Source organism: Chrysemys picta, chromosome 2, assembly GCF_011386835.1.
Source record: "Chrysemys picta bellii isolate R12L10 chromosome 2, ASM1138683v2, whole genome shotgun sequence".
Lineage (NCBI taxonomy): Eukaryota > Metazoa > Chordata > Testudines > Emydidae > Chrysemys > Chrysemys picta.
In genome coordinates this window covers 230,846,252-230,868,959 of record NC_088792.1, presented here as the reverse complement: position 1 = coordinate 230,868,959, position 22,708 = coordinate 230,846,252, and the positions used below count along the sequence as shown (strand labels likewise).

At 43.9% G+C, this 22,708-nt stretch overlaps 1 protein-coding gene across 5 annotated transcripts in view; it reads left to right on the top strand.

The window, feature by feature from the left end:
* The first annotated feature begins 7,850 nt into the window (after nt 1-7,850).
* PPP1R42 (protein phosphatase 1 regulatory subunit 42) overlaps nt 7,851-22,708 on the top strand; it is a 67,899-nt gene continuing 53,041 nt past the window's right edge. Inside the window, exons 1-5 of one of the 5 annotated variants that reach the window (XR_010598895.1) lie at nt 7,851-8,075; nt 11,832-12,048; nt 14,183-14,349; nt 15,906-16,044; nt 19,505-19,621. Coding sequence is in view for 4 of the 5 variants with exons in the window: in XM_065585709.1 (XP_065441781.1) it covers nt 11,920-12,048; nt 14,183-14,349; nt 15,906-16,044; nt 19,505-19,621 (552 nt within the window). In the remaining variant the exon portion in view is untranslated. The remainder of the gene's footprint in view (nt 8,076-11,831; nt 12,049-14,182; nt 14,350-15,905; nt 16,045-19,504; nt 19,622-22,708) is intronic. The other 4 variants (XM_065585709.1, XM_065585708.1, XM_065585707.1 and 1 more) reach the window with 4 other exon arrangements.

Sequence of the window (22,708 nt, the reverse complement as noted above, 5' to 3'; positions counted from 1 at the left end):
CCTTCAAGTTCACACCCAGGCTCCTTCCCAGCAATTACTTCCCTCTCCCTCAGCTCCTCCATTAACCCTGATTCCCCCAAGCCTTTGCACTGCTTCTGAGGGGTGCGGGAAATATGTTTCTGTTTTGTAGTTTAAATTAATTATTACTCAGAGTTCTGTATTAATATGCCTAGTAAGGAATCTATTTGTCAAAAACCATTTTCTGAATCTTTTTTGTTGTGTGTATTGTTACAGACATACTTGCTAACAGGTATTTTGAAATAAATTACCAAAATAATTGAAGCTAGTATAATTATATTGTGTTATTTTGACAAATAAAATATGCAGAATTTTGCAGAATTTTTAAATGTTTTGCTGCAGAATTCCCCCATGAGTATATATAAAGCAATTGAATGAGACAGTTGAGAGCGATATCAGAAAGCTGCCCAAGAGCACAGAAGACTTGCTGGGCGGAATAACTTCCAATCGTCGTTTCTCGCTCTGGAAGAGAAAATATCAGTTTAATTCTGAAAAAAGAGTATTGCTGAGGCGAGAGATGGAGCCGGGAGCAGCAACAACTTCCACAACATCTACAAATAATCAGCAGAGGAAGTAAGTTATTTTATAACATATAGTGTAGAATAGTTTTAGTATAGTATTAGGCCCTGTATATGCTTGAAGTGTGTGTGTATGTCTTCATTGTAATTTATCTATGTAAAACTCAAAAGAATAAGCTAAGAACTGCTGTCAGCACAGACTGGCTACCTGTAGCAAAGCACACTGTTTAGAATCATTTAAACTGTATGCTATTGCAGTTTAGATGCTCTTTAACTCACAATAAAGGATTTGTGCCTGATTTTTACTTTTAGATTATATTGTAGTAGAGATTATTAGTTACATTAATAAAAAGATACTTTATTAAGGAAAATAATACAGCCTGTGTCAATAATTTTATTGGAAGGTTATATCTGTGTCCTTTTAGTGTTTCCTTAACAATCTCAGAAACCTCAGCAGGACAGACTGAGGGGGGTGATAGGTAGGTTATTTGAAGCACATCCCAAAATCCATTTCTCAGGGTAACACCTCAAATCCAGGGCAAAGAATAGCACTTTGAGTTTAATCTCTCTGTTTATGATGGAATGCTCCCTTCGGCCAGCTTCTGAGTCTGGCCAGGAGTCACCCTGCACATCTGTCACTGGACAGATCCAGTGTCTCAGTGCAGGCTTCCCCTAAGAAACCTAAGACTTTGGAGGCTTCAGTGAAGGTTTCCAAAGAGTGGCATGGACTCTCACCTTAAGGAGCCAGTTTCAAAAAAGTCCAGGTCCCTGGTGAGATCTATGGTCTATGAAGCCTCAACCTCTCAATTCGGTATTGTTGATTTGAAGGACTCCTCCTGCAGTACCAGCGAATCCATAAAGTCCCAAAGCACAAAGGAGAGACATGGGTCTGATAGGGCCTCAGTACTTTCTACCAGCAAGGAAGGCAAGCACAGACACTCGAGACTGGCATCATCGAGTTCAGCCTAGCTGTTGGTAACCAGGCATCCAGTACTCTCGGCACCAAGCAAGCAATGGCGAGAGACATCATCAGCATCTACTTCAGTATGCCCCCCCTCCATACGCAGTGGCCTTGGCTTCTGCATCAGTACCAATTCCCTATTTGGTACCACAGCAATTCAGATATACTAAACAACTCTTAATAACAGATGAACCGGAATCCCCATTCCTCAAGGGTACTGAGCATCTCTTGGTACCGAGACCCTAATCTCTACCCTTACCTGTTTCACCTATGTGTCCAACCGTCACCCAAGGTCCTGACCATTATCTCTTGTCACAAGACACAACTCATGCATTTCATCCAAACCTAGCAGTCCTCTGCCTCACGGCGTGCAGAAATGGAAGAAATTCTTACATCGGTGGTGTCATCGCTGCCTCCTGCTTGATTTGGTACCACTTTCAGACATCCTGGATTATCTGTTGGATCAAAAGAAATTGGGATTATCAATCAGTTTAGTTAAGGTCCATTTGGCTGCAATATCAGTCTTTCATCATCCTGTGGAAAGATTCTCCATATTTGCTCATCTGTTATATTCTAGGTTTATTAAGGGTTTGGGGAACCTCTGTCTGCAGATTACAAACCCCACCCTGACCTGGGACCTCAACCTAGTATTCAATTACTTTATGAGTCCTCCATTTGAACCAATGGCAACCTGTTCTCTGTTGCATTTATCTATGAAGATGGCCATTTTACTAGTCATCATGTCAGTCCACAGGGTCAGGGAGATTAGAGCTTTGATGGCAGATTCCCCACATTTGCAGTGTTCTTTAGGGACAAGGTTTCTTTAGGTCCACTCCTTAAATTCTTACCTAAGGTGCTATTAGAGTTCTACCTTAATCAATCAATTCATCTACAAGTGTTTTTCCCAAAGCCACATAGTTCTCTACAGGAATCCTGTTTACATATCTTGGATGTTAGAAGGGCATTGGCGTTCTATTTAGATAGGACCAAGCAATTTAGGAAGTCACTTAGCCTCTTTGTTTCCTCTGCAGATAGATCCACAGGATCCTCTATCTCTACTCAGAGACTATTGAGATGGATATCTGAATCATAGAATCATATAGAATCATAGAATATCAGGGTTGGAAGGGACCTCGAGAGGTCATCTAGTCCAACCCCCTGCTCAAAGCAGGACCAATTCCCAATTAAATCATCCCAGCCAGGGCTTTGTCAAGCCGGGCCTTAAAAACCTCCAAGGAAGGAGACTCCACCACCTCCCTAGGTAACGCATTCCAGTGCTTCACCACCCTCCTAGTGAAATAGTGTTTCCTAATATCCAACCTGGACCTCCCCCACTGCAACTTGAGACCATTGCTCCTTGTTCTGTCATCTGCCACCACTGAGAACAGCCGAGCTCCATCCTCTTTGGAACCCCCCTTCAGGTAGTTGAAGGCTGCTATCAAATCCCCCCTCATTCTTCTCTTCTGGAGACTAAACAATCCCAGTTCCCTCAGCCTCTCCTCATAAGTCATGTGCTCCAGACCCCTAATCATTTTTGTTGCCCTCCGCTGGACTCTTTCCAATTTTTCCACATCCTTCTTGTAGTGTGGGGCCCAAAACTGGACACAGTATTCCAGATGAGGCCTCACCAATGTCGAATAAAGAGGAACGATCACGTTCCTCCATCTGCTGGCAATGCCCCTACTTATACAGCCCAAAATGCCGTTAGCCTTCTTGGCAACAAGAGCACACTGTTGACTCATATCCAGCTTCTCGTCCACTGTGACCCCTAGGTCCTTTTCTGCAGAACTGCTACCTAGCCATTCGGTCCCTAGTCTGTAGCAGTGCATGGGATTCTTCCGTCCTAAGTGCAGGTCTCTTGTTGAACCTCATCAGGTTTTTTTTGGCCCAATCCTCTAATTTGTCTAGGTCCCTCTGTATCCGATCCCTACCCTCTAGTGTATCTACCAGCCTCCTAGTTTAGTGTCATCTGCAAACTTGCTGAGAGTGCAGTCCACACCATCCTCCAGATCATTAATAAAGATATTAAAAAAAACCGGCCCCAGGACCGACCCTTGCGGCACTCCGCTTGAAACCGGCTGCCAACTAGACATGGAGCCATTGATCACTACCCGTTGAGCCCGACGATCTAGCCAGCTTTCTATCCACCTTACAGTCCATTCATCCAGCCCATACTTCTTTAACTTGGCGGCAAGAATACTGTGGGAGACCGTATCAAAAGCTTTGCTAAAGTCAAGGAATAACACATCCACTGCTTTCCCCTCATTCACAGAGCCAGTTATCTCATCATAGAAGGCAATTAGGTTAGTCAGGCACGACTTCCCCTTGGTGAATCCATGCTGACTGTTCCTGATCACTTTCTTCTACTTTAAGTGTTTCATAATTGATTCCTTGAGGACCTGCTCCATGATATTTCCAGGGACTGAGGTGAGGCTGACTGGCCTGTAGTTCCCCGGATCCTCCTTCTTCCCCTTTTTAAAGATGGACACTACATTAGCCTTTTTCCAGTCATCTGGGACCTCCCCCGATCGCCATGAGTTTTCAAAAATAATGGCTAATGGCTCTGCAATCTCATCCGCCGACTCCCTTAGCACCCTCGGATGCAGCGCATCCGGCCCCATGGGCTTGTGCACGTCCAGTTTTTCTAAATAGTCCCGAACCACTTCTTTCTCCACAGAGGGCTGGTCACCTTCTCCCCATATTGTGCTGCCCAGTGCAGCAGTCTGGGAGCTGACCTTGTTTGTGAAGACAAAGGCAAAAAAAAGCATTGAGTACATTAGCTTTTTCCACATCTGGGTGTATTATCACTTGTTATGATGCTGTGGGCATTCATCCCCTCCCCCTGGCCCCCAAAGGGAGATAGCACATTCAACCAGATTGCAGGCAACATCTACTGCACTACTTAAGAATGTACCAGTATCTGAAATACATAGGGCTGCTACATGGGCTTCAATACATACGTTTGCGAAACATTAGGCCCTGATCCATATGTCAGATCCAATGCAGCACTTTGGTTCTGCAATACTGTCTTTACTTCTGGACTCTATTCTGAAGCTTCCTCTTGCTTCTGGGGATACTGCTCAGAAGGCACCTGAAGTGGAGGATGCATAGGGAAGATGAGGTTACTCACTTTATGCATTGAATGCGGTTCTTTGAGATGTGCATACCTACTGGGTGCCCCATTACCTGGCCTCCTTCCCCTCTGCTTTGGCCTGTTCCTTAGGGAATGTTTGGTTGTACAAGGAACTGGGGGGGGGGGTGCCCGCACACCCCTATATAGTCTCAATATCCAGCACAAGGAGGCATAGGGCACATTAGCAGGCCAAACGGATACTGCTAACTGACAATCTCTGCTCAAGGGCTTGACAGGCACATGTGCACATGACGTGGAGCCCCCATAGAGACAAATATCTTGAAGGACTGCAGTTACTGCACAAAATGAGTAATCTCTTATTGAAGGGACACTTCCCGCTCTCCCCCCTCAAGGAAAATGTACTCAATTTACACCTGTTCAAGACATTTCCTTAAAAGCATAACAACATTGTTTGTAATTTAAAGTTACATAGTGTCTTCTCCTTGAGGATCCCAAAGTGCTTTTGTGTCCGGGGTCCTAGTGGGAGCCAGCTGTGGTCACTCAATTAGGGTGACCTGCAAAGAATGGGGCAGACAATCCCCAAAAAGCTGGTGGATAAATGAAGTATTTATAAACAAAGTATTAAGCTTCATGCCAGTGCATTTTACACGTGGGAAAACTCAGCCCCAGAATCTTTAGAGAGATCTGCAAGGAATACAAATAGCATATGACCTCTTTTAAACATTGTCTTTTGTTAGTTTGTGTTGACAGCTGACCAACAATTGGGGGTTAAAAAAAATTGCTGGGTCTTCAAGACATTAGAATATTTGCTTTATTATTATTAGAAGCAACTATTCTTAATATTTAATGTTTGTGGTGAGGAGGTGGCTAGAGGAATCCCTGACACTCAGAAACCACAAATTATGCTCTACTTTGCTTCTCTTTCTTTCATAACTTAAGTGTACCACCTTCAGATAAATCTGTCGAGAATCAACTGGAAAGCAAGAGACTATAAGTGGTTGTTGAATGCATGTTGTCTATGTAACAGCAGCAGTTATGCTTCTAATTGATATTATGCATATTTTGAGAAATATCTCTATAATGTAAATATGGCTTAGTAAATAGTGCTCATGTCTCTGCATCAGCAGGTTATTTGTGAGTATAAATTCTATTCCTTGAGTTTATAGTTGGTGTTTGCTCTTTCTTAGTGTTAAATACCAATAGAATATGCCTAAGTGCTGTTGATATAGCAAAACCAGGTTTGCTGACAGAGGCAATGGTGGTTGGGACCCTGAGCTTGTCACACATTTTATGTAAAATGCCATAGGATCCTTAACTTCTACCATATTGGTGCTGCTTCAACATCTTAAGGCAGTGGTTTTCAACTTGTGATCTGTGGACCCCTGCGGGGTCCGCACAGACTATGTCTAAGATTTCCAAAGGGGTATGCACCTCCATCTGAAAATATTTAAGGGTCTGCAAATGAAAAAAAGTACTTCTAAGTGCACTTTTGTCTTTTCTATGACTAGTTACAGTTGCCAGCTATGGGAGGACATGTCAAACTGAGAAAACTAAGTTATTAAACAAAATCCTTCAGCTACCAAACATGCACATCCCTGAAGCTGGCAGCTGTGACACACCGTCAGATCTTTTAAGTGCCTATTTTATCATTTTAGCACAGCCAGAATATGTTTAATAGCATTTACTACAGCAGACTAGGTTTGCCAACTTTCTAATAGCCCAAAACCGAACACCCTAGCCCCGTCCCTTCCCTGAGGCCACACACCCCACTCACTACCAGGGCCGGCTCCAGCATTTCTGCCACCCCAAGCAAAAAAAAAAAAGCCGTGATCGCGACCGGCGGCAGCAATTGAAAAAAAAGCCACAATCGGCGGCAGCAGTTCAGCAGCAGGTCCTTCGCTCCTAGAGGAAGTGAGGAACCTGCCACCCCCGAATTGCCACAGGTGCCGCCCCTCTCCCTTGGCCGCCCCAAGCACCTGCTTGTTAAGGTGGTGCCTGGAGCCGGCCCTGCTCACTACATTTCCCCACCCTCACTCACTTTCACTGGGATGGGGCAGGGGGTTGGGATGTGGGAGGGGGTGTGAGCTTTGGCTGGGGGTGCAGGAGGGGGCTCCAGGCTGGCGGGGTGGGGCGGAGGGGTTTAGGGTGTGGGAGGGGGCTCTGGGTTGGAGTGCAGGGGGGTGAGGGCTCCATCTGGGGGTGGAGGCTCTGGGGTGGGGGATTCAGGCGTGGGCTCCGTCCGGCAGCTCCCAGTCAGTGGCACAGTGGGGGGCTAAGGCAGGCTTCCTGCCTGACCTGACTCCTTGCTGCGCCCCAGAAGCGGCCAGCAGGTCCAGCGCCTAGGTGGAGGCGCAGCAGGCAGCTCTGTGCGCTGTTCTTGCCCACAGGCACTGCCCCTGCAGCTCCCATTGGCCATGGTTTCTGGCCAATGGGAGTGCAGAGCAGGTGCTTGCGGCGGGGGCAGTGCATGGAGCCTTGTATCACCTGCCCACCCGCCTGCCTAGGAGCCAGACCTGCTGGCCGCTTCCGGGGTGCAGTGCAGAGCCAGGACAGGCAGGGAGTAGCCTGCCTTAGCTCGGCAGCACCACCAACTGGACTTTTTATGGCCCGGTCGGTGGTGCTGACCAGAGCTGCCAGGGTCCATTGTTCCGGTCGAAAACAAGACACCGGGTCACCCTACAGCAGATGCTATTTTGCTGCCTGGGAATGGTGCCTGGCTGGCTGGAGTAGGGGAGGGAGGGCTTTTCACTCAATTTAAGGACACTGCCCTGGGATCCTGAACTTCTACCACAGTGTGGCTGCCAAAACAGGCTCCTGGTTTGTTTTTTCTTAATTTTATTTTGTAACTGTGTCAGCTTTCCCAGCCTGCCCCCAGCTGTGCGCTCTACGTGCATCTGGCATAAGCGTGTGGCCTTAGCCCTGGGCCGGCTCTGGGGCCACAGCGGGTTGAGGGCACGCGGTACAGCCGCAGAAGCCGGCTATGAGTAACCAGCGCCGGGGGAGCAACTGCCCGCAGGGTGCCGGTGGAAGCTCGCACAGGAGCTGTCGTTCCGCGCCTTTTCCTGCCAGGGGCTCAACCAGCAACCCTGGGAGGACGGGGGATAGGACAAGTGTCTCTCCCTGTTTGCAGGGTCTGGACCCAGTTTCGCGCGGAACCCCCCAAAATCTAAGACGGAGGCGGAACCCCAGGCGCTCTCGCCTCCAGTGCGCATGCGGGCGAGTCCTCTTTTCCCCCTCCCTTCTGCCCCCTTACTCTCTGCGACAGTTGAGGCGGCGAGAGGCAGGATTGTAACCCCGCCCACTCCCGCGGGCGGAGAAACCGTCCAGGCGTCCACCCGGCAGCCTCTGCGGCTGGCGTTCTGTCACCCTAGCAACCGGCCCTGAACTAGACGGCTCGAGAAACCGCGCATGGTTCCGTCACATCCCGCACCAAGGCTGGCGCTGGTCGGTCGGTCGGTCGGCCGGCGGCGGGGGGGTGCGTGTGGTAGGCGCGGGGCGACCGGCCACGAGCGCAGGAGGGGATGGGTGGGAAGGTGCTGCCGTCTCCGGGGAGATTAGGATGATGGGCGGCGCTGGGGCGGAGTGGGGGAGATCGGGCGGAGGTGGAGAGGGGGGCACTGCCATCGGATGGCGGGGATCGGGAGAATGGCAGGGGCGGCGCAGCCGTTCGATGGGACAGATGGGTGGGGGTGGGCAGAGAGGTGCTGCCATCACACTGGGTTAGATGGGCCGGGAAGGAGGAGGGAAGTGGTGGGTGGGGGGAAGGCAGAAGCCTGGGGACTGTGGCTGATGGGGTGGGGAAGGGAGCTGTGGGGAAGGCTGCAGGGTGGCTCCATAGCCTAGGTCAGTGGTCGGCAACCTATGGCATGCGTGCCAAACACGGCACGTGAGCCGATTTTGAGTGGCACGCAGCTCCCTGCCACGGTCCTGGCCCTCAGCCCCCCTGCTCTCCCCTGCGGGGGCAGGAGGCAGACACTTGATTCTGCAGCAGCCCAGCTTTCCCCCTCCCCCGCTTCTTCCCCCAGCATCGTGCTTTCCTGTGCCTCCTTCTCTCCGCCCCGGCCAATCAGCTGATGGCCCTTGCGAGGGGGAGGGGGAGCGGCAGCGTGCACACAGCTCTGTACAGGAGGCAGAGAAGAGGTAGGGATGGAGCCTGGGGGAAGGGGGTGGAACAGGGCATATCCCTTCCAGCCCCCTGCCATGAGCTGCTCAGGGCAGGGGGCTGGGAGCACCCCCACGAGCCGAGCACCTCAGCCCTCTGCCCTGAACCCCCCCAACACACACCCATCCGTCTGCCCTGCACCCCCACAGCCCCATCCGTCTGCCCTGAACCCCCACACACATCCAGCCTTCTGCCCTGCACCCCCCCCCCACATCTCCAGCCCTCTGCCCTGTACCCCCCACACTCCAATACCCCCAGCCTTCTGCCCTGCACGCCCCCACACCCCCAGCCCTCTGCCCTGAACCCCCCCCACACCAACACACACACAGCCTTCTGCCCTGCACCCCCACCGCCCCATCCCTCTGCCCTGAACCCCCACACACACTCAGCCTTCTGCCCTGCACCCCCCATACCACCAGCCCTCTGCCCTGACCCTTGAACCCCCCCCACACACCCAGCCTTCTGCCCTGCACCCCCTGCCCTCTGCCCTGAACCTCCCCACACCCCCAGCCTTCTGCCCTGCACCCCCCAGCCCTCTGCCCTGAACCCCCACACACACTCAGCCTTCTGCCCTGCACCCCCCATACCCCCAGCTGTGTGCCCTGAACCTCCCCACCCCAACACACAACCAGCCTTCTGCCCTGCACCCCCACAGACCCATCCCTTGCCCTGAACCCCCCCACACATTCAGCCTTCTTCCCTGCACCCCCACATCCCCAGCCCTCTGCCCTGCACCTCCCACCCCAACACACACCCAGCCTTCTGCCCTGCACCCCCACAGCCCCATTCCTCTGCCCTGAACCCCCCCACACACACTCAGCCTTCTGCCCTGCACCCCTACACCCCCAGCCCTCTGCCCTGAACCCCCCCACACCCCAACACACACCCAGCCTTCTGCCCTACACCCCACACACATCCCAGCCTTCTGCACTGCACCCCCTTCCCCAGCCCTCTGCCCTGACTCCTAAACGCCCACCCCCAGGTCTGGGGTCCTGACCGCAGGCCCTACTCAGCCCGCTGCCGGCCTAGGTGAACAGAATCCCAGGCTGGCAGTGAGCTGAGCAGGCTGGTGGCATAAGATCAGCATTTTAATTTAATTTTAAATAACGCTTCTTAAACATTTTGAAAACCTTGTTTGCTTTACATACAATAGTTTAGTTATATAATATAGACTTATAGAAAGAGACCTTCTAAAAACGTTAAAATGGATTACTGGCACGCGAAACCTTAAATTAGAGTGAATAAATGAAGACTCGGCACACCACTTCTGAAAGATTGCCAACTCCTGGTATAGAGGGGAGAAGCTTGTATCAGCAGGAAGCACTGAAGTCGCATCAGATGCTCTCCTTGCATTTCACCTGCTGATTAGTTTCTCAGACTTCATTTCTTCTGTGACACTTTAATATTGCTGACCTGAGCTGATCATGATATTGGCTTAAAAATAACAAGATTTTTAAAACAATAAATGTGGAGTTGGTACTATGTGTCTTTGGGTGTGGCACTTTTCAAGCTTTGATCCACAACCATGAGAGCTAGAAATGTTTGGGGTTTTTTTTGTTTTGTTTTTGTTTTAGAGAAAGCGTCGATTCTCATGTAGTCACATGAATTCAGGAGCTGGGATTTAAGAAGAACCACAAATTTCATGGGAGTTGGTAACACTGTGCTCTCCATGATTTGTCTCAGCCACTGGCAAAATTCTGGGGGAAAGTTTAAGGAGAATCTACTCAGCCCATTTTTAATTAAATGAGCAGGAAAAAAGTATACTTTCCCCATTAAATAAAACTAAATAAAGTTGTTTTGTACATGTACAACTGAAAGCTGCTGAACTTTAGACTTCGCATGTGGTCAATCCTCCCTAAGAATTTAGGCTGCAGTTGTCTTTTAATATTTTATTTTCATAATTATCAGTGTTTTAAGTGATTAAAACTAGGTTTGGTATTTTTCAGTATTAAATTTTTACTCACTTTAAAGTTGTCTGCTCACTGACAGTACTATAGAGTTGTGTTAACTATTGTGCAACTCCATATTGGTGCGTCTATAGCAGTGGTTCTCAAACTGTGGTCAGGACCCCAAAATGGAGTCGCTAGGGCCAGTATTAGACTTGTTGGGACCCAGGGCTGACGCTAAAGCCTGAGCTCAATCCCCACTTGGGGCAGTGAGACTCAGGCTCCAGCTCCCTGTCCCCCCACCCAGGGTGTCAGGGCTTGGGCTCCGCCCCCCGGTCACGTAATAACTTTGTTGTCAGAAGGGGGTCACGATGCAGTGAAGTTTGAGAACCCCTTATCATTAGAATAAGACCTGCCACCAACCCCAGTAATAGACAAATGTAAATTTAAAGTTAAGTTTTTCAATCCTTAAGGATATCAGATACACTTAAAGCGTCTTAGGTTTGGTGTAAATTGATTAACTCCTGATAAAAGTGTTTTTGAATTAAGGTTAAGAACTGTCAGTAATTACAGGTTTCAGAGTAGCAGCCGTGTTAGTCTGTATCCGCAAAAAGAAGAACAGGAGTACTGGTGGCACCTTAGAGACTAACGAATTTATTAGAGCATAAGCTTTCGTGGACTACAGCCCACTTCTTTGGATGCATATAGCTATATGCATCCGAAGAAGTGGGCTGTAGTCCACGAAAGCTTATGCTCTAATAAATTTGTTAGTCTCTAAGGTGCCACCAGTACTCCTGTTCTTCTTTTTGTCAGTAATTAGTTATTTACGTAAAAGTGGCCAGGAATTATTTCTACAGCTCCAGACAGTGGTGCTGTTTCAGTATGAAATTGACTAGAAATGGGTGTTGAGCATCTTAAACACACTGAAACAACAAACAAAATATTGTGATATAATCATTTATTTTTTGGAAAAATTCCAAAAACAAGAAGATGAAAACCAGGAGGGAGCAGTGATTATAAAAGAGGAGGCTTCTGTTTATACATAAATGCCTTGTAGTAAAAGTGAAAGAAATTGCATGGAGAAAATTACCAAAAATCTCATTAAAGTTTAATGTAAAATATATTTTTTTTAACTTTGCCAGAGTTTCTGTATAAAAACACTGTAATCTTATTTGTTCATTTTATTTTTAAGGCACTTTAGAAAAACCACTTACAAGAATATATGGAATTCTTAGTGATATCAAAACAGTTTCTCTGAAAATTTGGCTAATTACAGAATTATGGTTCGACTAACAGTGGATCTAGTTGCTAAAAGCATCAATCACAAAAACCGCAAAGAAGAATCTCTGGCACAGTACCTGAGGAAGATAACTCACCTGAACTTATCAGATAAAAATATTGATACAATTGTAAGAACTTTTTCATAAATCATGAAAATACTACTTTTAATTTTTTAACTCAGTTTTATAGCTGGGGTTTTAGGATGTTTTAGTGCTGTTTTTGATTATTTGTTAATTTTTGGGAGGACAATGCTGATCTCTATATTATATTTTAAAACATTATAATTGACCAGCTTTTTTAAAAGGTCTATTTGAAAACACACATTGTAGCATGCATTGCTGAATTTTTAAAAATAGATACTCCGGGAGAGCCTGCATGTACTTGGCAGTACATAAGATTAATTTGGAATGTACACCTTAAAGCTGTGATAGTACCTGTAGTTCTTGCAGATATTCACACACTTCAGTGTTTTATAATTCCCACTGACCAACAAAATTGTTCTTCACCATTGGCCTTATTCTGTTTTCTTACGGCAGGCAAAACTCTCATTGAAGTCAGTTGGGATTTTTACCTGCATGAAAGTGGGGGGGGTGTAACCTATGTATCCAGCACACAGGAAGGATGTATGGGGCACATCAGCTATTTTACCTAATTTTTTTTATTAAAAGAAAAGTATATAAAATCAATTGCGCTTTGAAGAAGAGAGATGCAATCAGTAGCTTTCTGCCTTTCAAATGTTAAACAATGTTTTGTAGTTTAAGAAAGGTTAAAGTTTAAAATCTCTTTTGTAACATTCCATAGAAGAAGCAAATATATAGTTATTGTTTTAAAAATGAAATTAGTTTGCTATCTTTTAATTTAATTTGAGACATTTGCCACCTTATTAAATTCATGAAAAATGTGAGCTGTAAAGCTTACCCAGTGCACTGATGCTAATTAGGGACCTTTGGGCATTGCTGCAATGCAAATAATACCTAATAAAAGTACTGTAACTAATTAATGACCAAGAGAGGAAGGGGAGAACAGAAACTCTGCAGCTCAGATTTTTCATTATTTTAAAGAGGTAGTAATAGTCTCAAATGCTGCTAAAATACAGCACTATTTTCATTTTTAAATAGCTATTTTTTCTTCTCTTGGGAATCTTATGGAAGAGTTGTTAACTTGTAGCAAATTCTTTGCACTTGCCTATGATTTATTCTCTGCATTTTGGAGGAAGGTTGGGAAGAGGAAGGAGAGAAACAGGATGGGATATAGGTCAAGTGAGGCTAATAAATTTGGACCAGTATGATGGTTGTCCAAAATTTCACAGGTTATACCTTTCATTAGTGAATTAATTTGCTCTTTGGTCTAACCATTTTAAAAATAATGGTACTTAATTTTAAAAGAGTAAACCTGCAAACTGTGAGCTCTATCCTGCTCCTTTACAACATAAGGATGGGAGTTTTGCCATAGATTTCAATGGGGCCTGGATTAGTTCTGATTTCCCTCAAGATACTGACTAAACTCAAACCAGGGATGGATTTCTTAAAAACAAAGCATTAAACTCGGTTTTGAACTGTAAAGATATTACACCCTGATCCTGTGGCTGGATTCTATGTAGGCAAACACCTGCACCCTCATGGAGCCCCACTGACGTTAAAAGAGCTAAGCCCAGGAGCAGGGGTCTGCCATGAAGATCCAGTTGCAGGAGAACAGGTCTTTAGATACCAACGTGACAGATGCCTTAGGAATACTTTGATATAAATATGCTAGCAGAATTTTATATATTTTTCAGGTTATTTTTAAGAATGTCTTTCGACAAAGGGTCAGATTCTGATGAAATCTTAAAAGAGGAAATATAGTAAAATACATTCAACGTTTTTATACTTTCTTAATTGAAAAACTGTTTTCCATTACACCAATGACAAGGTAGCTTTCAGTTTGTTTGAGGCAGCAATCCACTGAACAGATGTTTTCCTGAAATGTACTTGAAGAAGGCAGGGAAGACAATGAGATCATAAACTAAGTCATGTTCGCAGGTTGGGGAGAGCCATGAGTCTCAGTTTCAATACAGCAAAGCATTAAAGAGAAAAATCAGTGTTTGCCCCAGGAGACAGTTGCTTAATTATGTTTACTATAAATGGTGAATTAAAGTTAGTGTTTGTCAGTGGTGAAAATCTACAGATAGATCATACAGCAGAACTGAATCTAAGGCAAAAAAAAACAAGCTCCAGAAGTTGATTATAAGGGAGCTGAATATAATCATTTTATTCTTTCTTCCAGGATGACCTCTCTTTGTGCAGAAATCTTAATGTCCTGTATTTGTATGATAACCAGATTAGACAAATCCATAACTTGTGCTTTGCTTCAAATCTAACACACCTGTACCTGCAAAACAATTGCATTTCATGTATAGAGAACCTCACATCACTGAAAAAACTTGAGAAACTGTAAGTGAAAATTGTCTTTTATTTTGAAAAAATAAAAAAATGTTATTGTATACTATGTATATATTAATAAGAAATTTAAGAAAAAGTTAATCATTGAAGTCCTGTACCTGTAAGTAAGCTAAATGTTGTCTTTCAAATCCGTGATAAAGTCAGATCTGACAGCTATAAGAAAGTGGGGTTTTTTTTGTTTTTTTTTTACAGTGGTTGCAGGGAAAGGAATGATAAAAGCTAGGGTGCAGGGGAGAATGTTTGATGAGAATCAGATCTAGGACGTAAAACCAAGCAAGGCCTACGTGCTTGAATATGTACCACCACCTGGAAATATTAAGTAGAGCATTTAACCTCTCTGGATGCTAAATGGATGCTGAATTGGGTTGCTCAGACCAACTAAAAGCTGAAGCTTGTGATCTATTTGTTAACATCAACTGATTGTTATTTAGTATCACCCAGAATGTGGTGGAAGGCAGGTATATCAATCCTAGAATGGTGAAGGCTCTTTTTCCTATGTACTGAAACAAGGTTACCTCAGGTTAATTAGAGACACCTGAGTCCAATTAAGTGATGCTGGTGACTTTAAAAAGCCCCTCTTCTGGTGAGAGAGAGGGATGCCAAACAAGCTACAGCAGGGTTAAGGGTATCAGTGAGAAAAAGCTTCTTCTAGGTAGAAGGCTGCCCTTCTCCCTATAGGGCAGGGGTAGTCACTCATTTTTTGTCAAGGTCCAAATTTCTTGGTCAAGGTACAGTCAAGATCAATACTCCAGCGAAAATAACAACAATAATGATAATAAGTAAATAAAAAGATTTTGGGGTCCATTCAAAAGCACTGGAGATCCAGATTTGGCCCACGGTCCGCCTGTTGACTACCCCTGCTATAAGGGAAACAACTAAGTTTACTTCTGTTTGGGGAAGGGTTGGCAGCCAGATGCCAGCATAATAAGTCAACGCCTTGGAGAAGGACAAGGAAATATATTTCTTTTGTGTTGTGAGTGCTTAAGAGAACTACTTGTGCCTACCTTGAGGCTCATCTTGTAAGCATTGGGGGAAAAAGCCCAAATCATTCAAAACCTCCAAAGTAGGACTGATTTACTTTAGGCCTCTACTGCCAAAGCAGAAACTTGGGCTGATGAGGCAAAGGAGGAGCCTTGCCAGAAATCATAAATACCCTTCATTGGCTATATAACATTTCCATTCAAGTGTTTTGTGACCACATACACTGTGTAGCAATGGATATTATTTGAAATTTATCATTAGACTTACTCTGTTTGAAATACTGTCTTCTTTTCCAGAAGATTTAACAAGAGTATTATTATCTATAGACTAATAGAATTGATAGACTAGACTTGCATCTATTAATCTATAAATATACAGTTGGATACAAGTCTGTTTAAATAGGAATTCTTCACTCAGTTGCAATTCCTTAACACATTCATTGCTACAGTTTAATAATGCCTGTAAGGGATTCATTTCTATTTTGAGACTTGAGTGTGAATCTGCTTTGTTTTGTTTTTCTTTTACCCTCAAACTGCGTTAAGTCCCATTTATGTTGTTTTCTGCAGGTATCTGGGGAGCAATTACATCACAGTAGTAGAGGGCTTGGAAACATTAGAAGAACTGAGAGAGCTACATGTTGAAAGCCAGCGGCTTCCTCTCGGAGAAAAGCTCTTGTTTGATCCAAGAACTCTTCATTCCCTGGCAGTAAGCATATATATGAATTTTCTGACAAGCAGTGACAATAGACCAGAGGTCAGCAACCTTCAGCACGCAGCCTATCAGGGTAATCTGCTGGCGGGACGTGAGACATTTTGTTTACGTTGCCCATCCGCAGGCATGGCCCCCCGCAGCTCCCAGTGGCTACGGTTCACCGTTCCCGGCCAATGGGAGCTGCAGGAAGCAGTGTGGGCGGATTACCCTGATGAGCCACGTGCCAAAGGTTGCCAACCCCTGCAATAGACTTATGAAAGAAAGGAAGTGTGGATGGCTCAATATTTTGTACATTGCCCCCTTTTCCTTAGTTATAAGGCCTCCATTCAAGTGGGATCTGTAAAGGATTGATTTTTTTTTCTCTCCATGTAACTTAGAAAATAGCTAGGAAAAAACTGGAGTGCCACATTCCAGCAGAGTCCAGCAACCTGTTTGCTTGTTTATTTGTGGAATGTATTTATTTATTTGCCTGAAGCTGAAGGATACATTGTCTTTATGCAGAAGAAATAAACAGTGAATAAGTTGAAAAGAGAGAAGGGATTTATTATAGAGAAGTCAATTACTCAATTCTTGAATCCAAAGCTTGCAAACTTTTTCAGAGGTGGCACTTAGAGTTAATAACCCAGCAGCCAATGAATTTGGCAGCATTCTGGGGAAAATCCTTATGAAAAGATGAACAGTTTTTTCAGTCTATGAAATGTAATCATGTTTTTCTTCAACCATCTTTAGAGTGATGTATTTTGTCCTTTTTGTACAAAGTTAATCACAGTATCTATTTTTGCTCTTCACATTCGTTTCCTCTCCCATCTGTTCTTGTTTCTCATGGCTGGAAACAAGGAAAGGGCCAGAAACATGAGCCCAGTCATCTCTCCATGGATTACCAACTATTGTTTTGCCAACCAGCAGTGGTCCCTGGACCACTGTTTGGGAAGTTTGGGGTTATTAATTGTGTGCACAGGAAGAATGGTAGAGCTAAAACTTCTGTCCTTTTCTGATATGCAGAGCTCACTCTTCAGATCCGGTTCTAGGAGGGATTTAGGTTTCTAGATTTGCACTGCTGAAAGAAACAGTCAATGGTCAAGCAATAATTAGTCCCTTTTCTAGCCTAGATTTAAACATGCTAGTTCAATATTCCTCTTTCCAGTTCCTAAACGCATAAGTGCCTTTTTTTCCTTTGACATAAAAGTATACAATATTTTGCTAATTTGGATAAATGTTACCTGAACTACATTTATTTTGGGGATAGAACCAGGGCCAACGAGAAGGGGGGGAAGCCGGTACAAATTACCAAGGCCCGGCGGTCCGGAAGGGGGCCCAGCTTCCCTGGCTTCCACCCCACCCCCCCTCGTCGGCACCCCCCTTTCTGCGGGGCCGGAAAAAATTCCGGGCCCGGCTTTCCCCCCTCTCTCGTCGGCCCTGTTTAGCCAGTCCGCCCTTGCTGGGGGGCCCGAAAAAATTCCGGGCTCGGCTTCCTCCCCCCCTTCGGCTCTGTTTAGCTGGTCCGCCCTTGCTGGGGGGCCCGAAAAAATGTTTTCACCGGGGCCCGAACCTGCTCTCGGCGGCCCTGGATAGAACAGCGGGCTCACCATAGGTACTCTAAAAGAGTGTTACATGATGGATTACCTCGTGTTGTTTTCCAAAAAGTTGCACATTACTAAAAGGCCCAGGTCATGTTTATTCATTGTTGGACTCATCAAGAGGGTAAGTTCCAAAAGAAAGGCTAAGGCAATAGGACTGTGCATATGAGAAAGGAGTGTGCATATGAACAAGGTTTGTGAGATCAGGTCTGAAAGGAAGGCAACATAATCTAGTGGTTAGAGCAAGGAATGTGGGAGCTCTTCTGTAGACTTGGTGTGTGACCATGGGCAAGTCAATTAACTTCTGTGTCTCAGCTCTGCGTCCGGAAATTAGGGCTATTAATACTTATTGTGATGCTTTCATGGCCCTCTGACTTGTGAGGCACTACTGTACCACCAGCCCTTAGCACAAGGAAGCCCACAGGCAACACAAGCACTCTTCCCTACGCCTTGCAGGCCCTACTGTCACTCAGGTACAAATTGAGAGATTGTGAAATCTACAAGAGAGGAAAACAACAGGAAGAAACAAACAGCAGGGGGTGCCCTATTTATGAATAAAGTTGAAGAATTGGTCTGGTATATCTTGGAGTGCAAAGAAACACATGGAATCCTTCACCTAGGAGGCAAACTGACAGCTTGCATGTGTCTGAAAAAAGGGTCACAGCCTGCTTAGCAGTGCATTGCAAGAATTTGGGGTGAGCAATACTTTATTACACATGAGTATCTTGTTAATTTAGTTTAGGCTCTAGAATGCGTTATAATTTTATTTTATATGTAATCTTTTGTTTCCAATACTTCTACTTGAATCTCTATTCTTTGTTAAATAAATGTATGCTTGATTTCACTATAAATAAAACTAAGTGCTTTGAATTAAGCTGAGTGGTGATCTAAAGTGAAACTGGTAAGCTGTTTCTTTGGAAGTAGTGGATTGGTGAATACTGTGAGTGTCCAGGAGGCCCAGGAGTTGGACACTCCAGGAAGATGCTCAGTGGGCTTGAGGGTTGGAGTGTCCCTATCACTAACCTGCAAAGTAACAGCGGGGCCTGCAAGACCTGGAGTCGAGTGCTGGTGTTGCTCGTGGCTGGTGGAGTTGGAGAACTGACCCCTATCAGGCATAGATGAGGCTTCCTCACGCTAAGGGCAGGTGGCAGCAAGTTGCCTTACAATCCTGAGTACCCCCAGGAAGCGTCACAGCATACAATACACAAATGACAAGACAGGGAAATAAGTGTCAGTTACCTTCTGCCTGAAAGGAACATCTGCAAGGTATGTCACCCCCTGGTGACTTACCTTAACTCCAAGACCTCAAGAACATGATTTTCAGTATAGATACATAGCTCCTTAATATTATCTACACATACATTTTGCAACAATTATAATGTCCAGGGGGCAACTGGCTCACGGTAGAGACCTCACATGCCACCCTTTGGTGAACTGTTATGCAGTATCTGACCCAGTGGATCCCTGTAAAGCCTTCTGCACCCCACGCTGTCTGCCAATTGGCACCAAGAGTTCTTTGGGTCATACTTATCCACCTTTATACAGCAGTTTGAAACATTCAAATTAAAAATGCTATATAAATGCTAAGCATTATATTATGAAAACAGTAGAGATACAACATTGTTGCAGGTTGACTTCATGACCCAAAATACATATCCTTGTGGGGACTCTCAAGCCCCTATACAGAGGACATGCACATCCAGCATCAAAGGTTATGTGAAATATTAGACGATCCTGTGTAGTCTCATTTACATGTTTCAGCCAAACCTTACAAAATTCACAATGTGGCCCTGCTGACAGAATTTTCTCAAAGGAATTACTGTTACACTTTTGCAATGTGAGAAAATAATTGTATTTTTTTTCCTTTTTTCTTCCAGAAATCTTTGTCAGTGTTGAATATCAGCAATAACAATATAGATGAACTGGGAGAATTAGCACTTCTGGAAAATATTTCTCATCTTATAGCAGTTGACAACCAACTTCACCATGTGAAGGTATTAAAAAGAATGTTTTTTAATATTTAGTGTGAGTGAAATCAAAATAATCAGACTGATCATTATTATTAAGGTATTTTAATAGCCAGTTCAACATTTGTTTCATTCTAATAATTTATTGTGAGTTACGGAGCCTGATCCAAATCAGATTGAAGTAAATGGGAATCTTTCCTCAGACCTCAGTGGACTTTGAATCAGGCCCACAGTGCAAAGGCCCCATGGCATCAGAATGTTGGATTTGGCTTGTTTTTAATTAACTTGCAAGTAAATTTTACCACATTAAAATTTTTAGTTCTCTTTCTTGGGATAACTGCCATAAATCCCCACACGTTAGTCAGCATTTTTATTGTAAATGAGTTAAGGCAGTTCTTAGATATTTGATCGGCTGGCCAGTGTCTCAGCCCTTCTTCTCATCTTCAAATTACACCAGATATTTTATTTCTGCCAGAATATCATAAGAAGCAGTGGTCATGAAAGTGGCTACTGAATTTCTTTCCTTTGGGAGACATGAAAACTGTAGAACCCATTCCCTTTTTGGAGAAGGACCTTAGTGTCTTCTAAGCAAGAGCCCTTATCTTGCATAGTAGCAGTTATAAAGAAATCTACATAATGAGACAGAAAGTGAGGTCTTGAGTGCATTTACAATCTTTTTTTGCGGCAGTGAATGTAGTTTAAATAAAATGCATTAAACAAGGTTTCTGGATCTATATTTTCAATAATACAGTTTATCTTCTTAGAAGGGATTTGCCTTTTCAACTGTCATATACTTCTGTGAGATGTGATATATCCTCCCCCCAACATTAATAATAATAAAAAAAAATTAAACAGTATCTTTTCTTATATAGATATCACTAATGAATAACATTAGCACATGAGACTGAAGTTGAAAGATGTGATGAACGTTTTGTGATGTCCAGACCCACACAGGCTGGGGGCATCACAGGAGGGTACATTTTAAATAAATGACTATAGAAGGAGATTGCATGAATAGGTTTAATATATTTTACTTAGGCCATAGACATTTACAGCAAAGGCTAGTTTTCTTCTGAAATTGAGGGTTAGGTTTTTGAAACTGAACTAAATACTAAAGGCAACAATTCCAATTCTCTTAAAGGAATATATTCCTATCTAAATAAATAATCCACTGTTAGCCTTCTTTCTGATTCAGTAACTGAGAAAAGAGGAAAAGAGGAACAGCAAGCCAAATCTATGTTATTCAATCCTGTACATGTAATGTTACAATCCTGTGTAATAATATTATTCATACAAAACAACTAAAACTTACCTGGGAAGGAGAAGAAAATAAAAATAAGTGGGGGGAAGTGGTACATTTAATTAGTCAATCAGAAATTGAAGTTTGGAATATATCTTTACTTGTTTTCTGCAGCAGTGAATTTCATGGCTGATGTGGCTCATGTTTTTCTGGAAACTATAGTTAAAAGGATGGCACCTGATGTAATAATAAAATGAATAGTAGAGGGTTGCACATTGAGCTCTTTCCCCATGCCAGTGACTCCTTGAATCCCTCCATTCCCGCAAGCTCCATATGTGCCACCCTCCCATTCCCCTCTTTTTCAGGGACTCCTGCAACCTCCAACTTCATCTCTCATGCCAGAGGTTTCTCTCATTTACCTCCACCATTATTATTTCTTTTCTTTCTGCCTGGGAGAACAATTTAAAATTTATTGGGAAGAAGGGCAGAGATGAGATGAGGGGTGGTATTGACTGCCATCAAGCAGATAATTACAGACCTGGTGAAGCTGATTGGTCTGCTAACTAGATGCCATGCGCTCTATGTCCAACCCCTTTCCCCCCACCTTCTCTTCCCACCCCCATTTTCCCATGTCCAGTTTCCGATTTTCACCAGACTCAATAATGATGCCTAAACTGTTTATTGAAATTTTGAAATTGATTGGATGCAGCATTCAAAAATTATTGCATTCCAGACAAAGCCATGAATTTGAGTGTAGAGCCTCACTTTGCCTGGCCAGTTATGGTTGAGACACTGACCACCAGATTGTGATATTCAGAAATTGAATCACAAATTTTCCTTTCCAAGGCAAATTGCTGTTTTCAAAATGATTGTAATCAGTTCTAAAACAACTGTCAGATGTAAAGTCAGCTTTCTTATCCAAAGAGGAACAGAGTGTATATGTAACATCAGGGTTCTCACTATGTCACTAGAGATTTGCAGCAGATTAAAGTCCATAGATTTCCTGCTTATAAAATCATCAAGGAACTCTCCAGTTTTACAGAACTGCTCCGTTCATGGTCAGCATCAAAATGAAAGTTCTTCCAAATACATTTGTAGGAAGATAGCAAATCAGACACCTAAACATGTACAGTAGCTATTTTAAGTTCAGATCCTTGATGGTTTACCTCTTTTAAAAACATTACCATCATCATTATGGACAAATTACTTCTAAAAGGCTGCAGTTTAAAATATATATACAGGTTTAAAGATGTCAAGCTTGACAATTTTTTCTATACTATAACAGGAAATGGCCTCTCAGCCACATCAGAGCCTTTATATGGGAAGACACATAGTTTGGGACAGTTCTTTTACATTTATGTTATCACCCTTATTTTTCTCTCTATGACTTCACGGGAAAATATTTTTGTGTAACCTGTCTGGATGTGTTAAATTAGTTAGAGAGATATAGACTTTGGAGCTATGACTCTCTGGATTAGAAAAGGTTGACGATAGGAAACAGTAGAAATATCATGTTAGTGATCCAGAACTGGAGTGAAAACAATCAGCTGCTAGGTTCAAATACTGCCTTTGAAATGACTTCTTATGTGGCGTTGAGCAAGTCACTTAACTTCTCTGCCTCAGTTACCTCTGTATAATGAGGCTAATAATTATTACTATATATTAGCAGTATTCCTGCTAAATCAACATGTCATTATTTAGCTTTTGTTAAGGAAAGTCTCAGTAGTGACACTTCTCTTTTCACTGGTGTCTTTTCACTGTTTCTTCAACATAAAAAAAATGAAAAGGAAAGTAGATTTTAAGTCTTTACTGTATATTTATAATTTAAATCAAGTAACAACAAGGTGCAAAGATTTGGATGGCATATTAAAGTT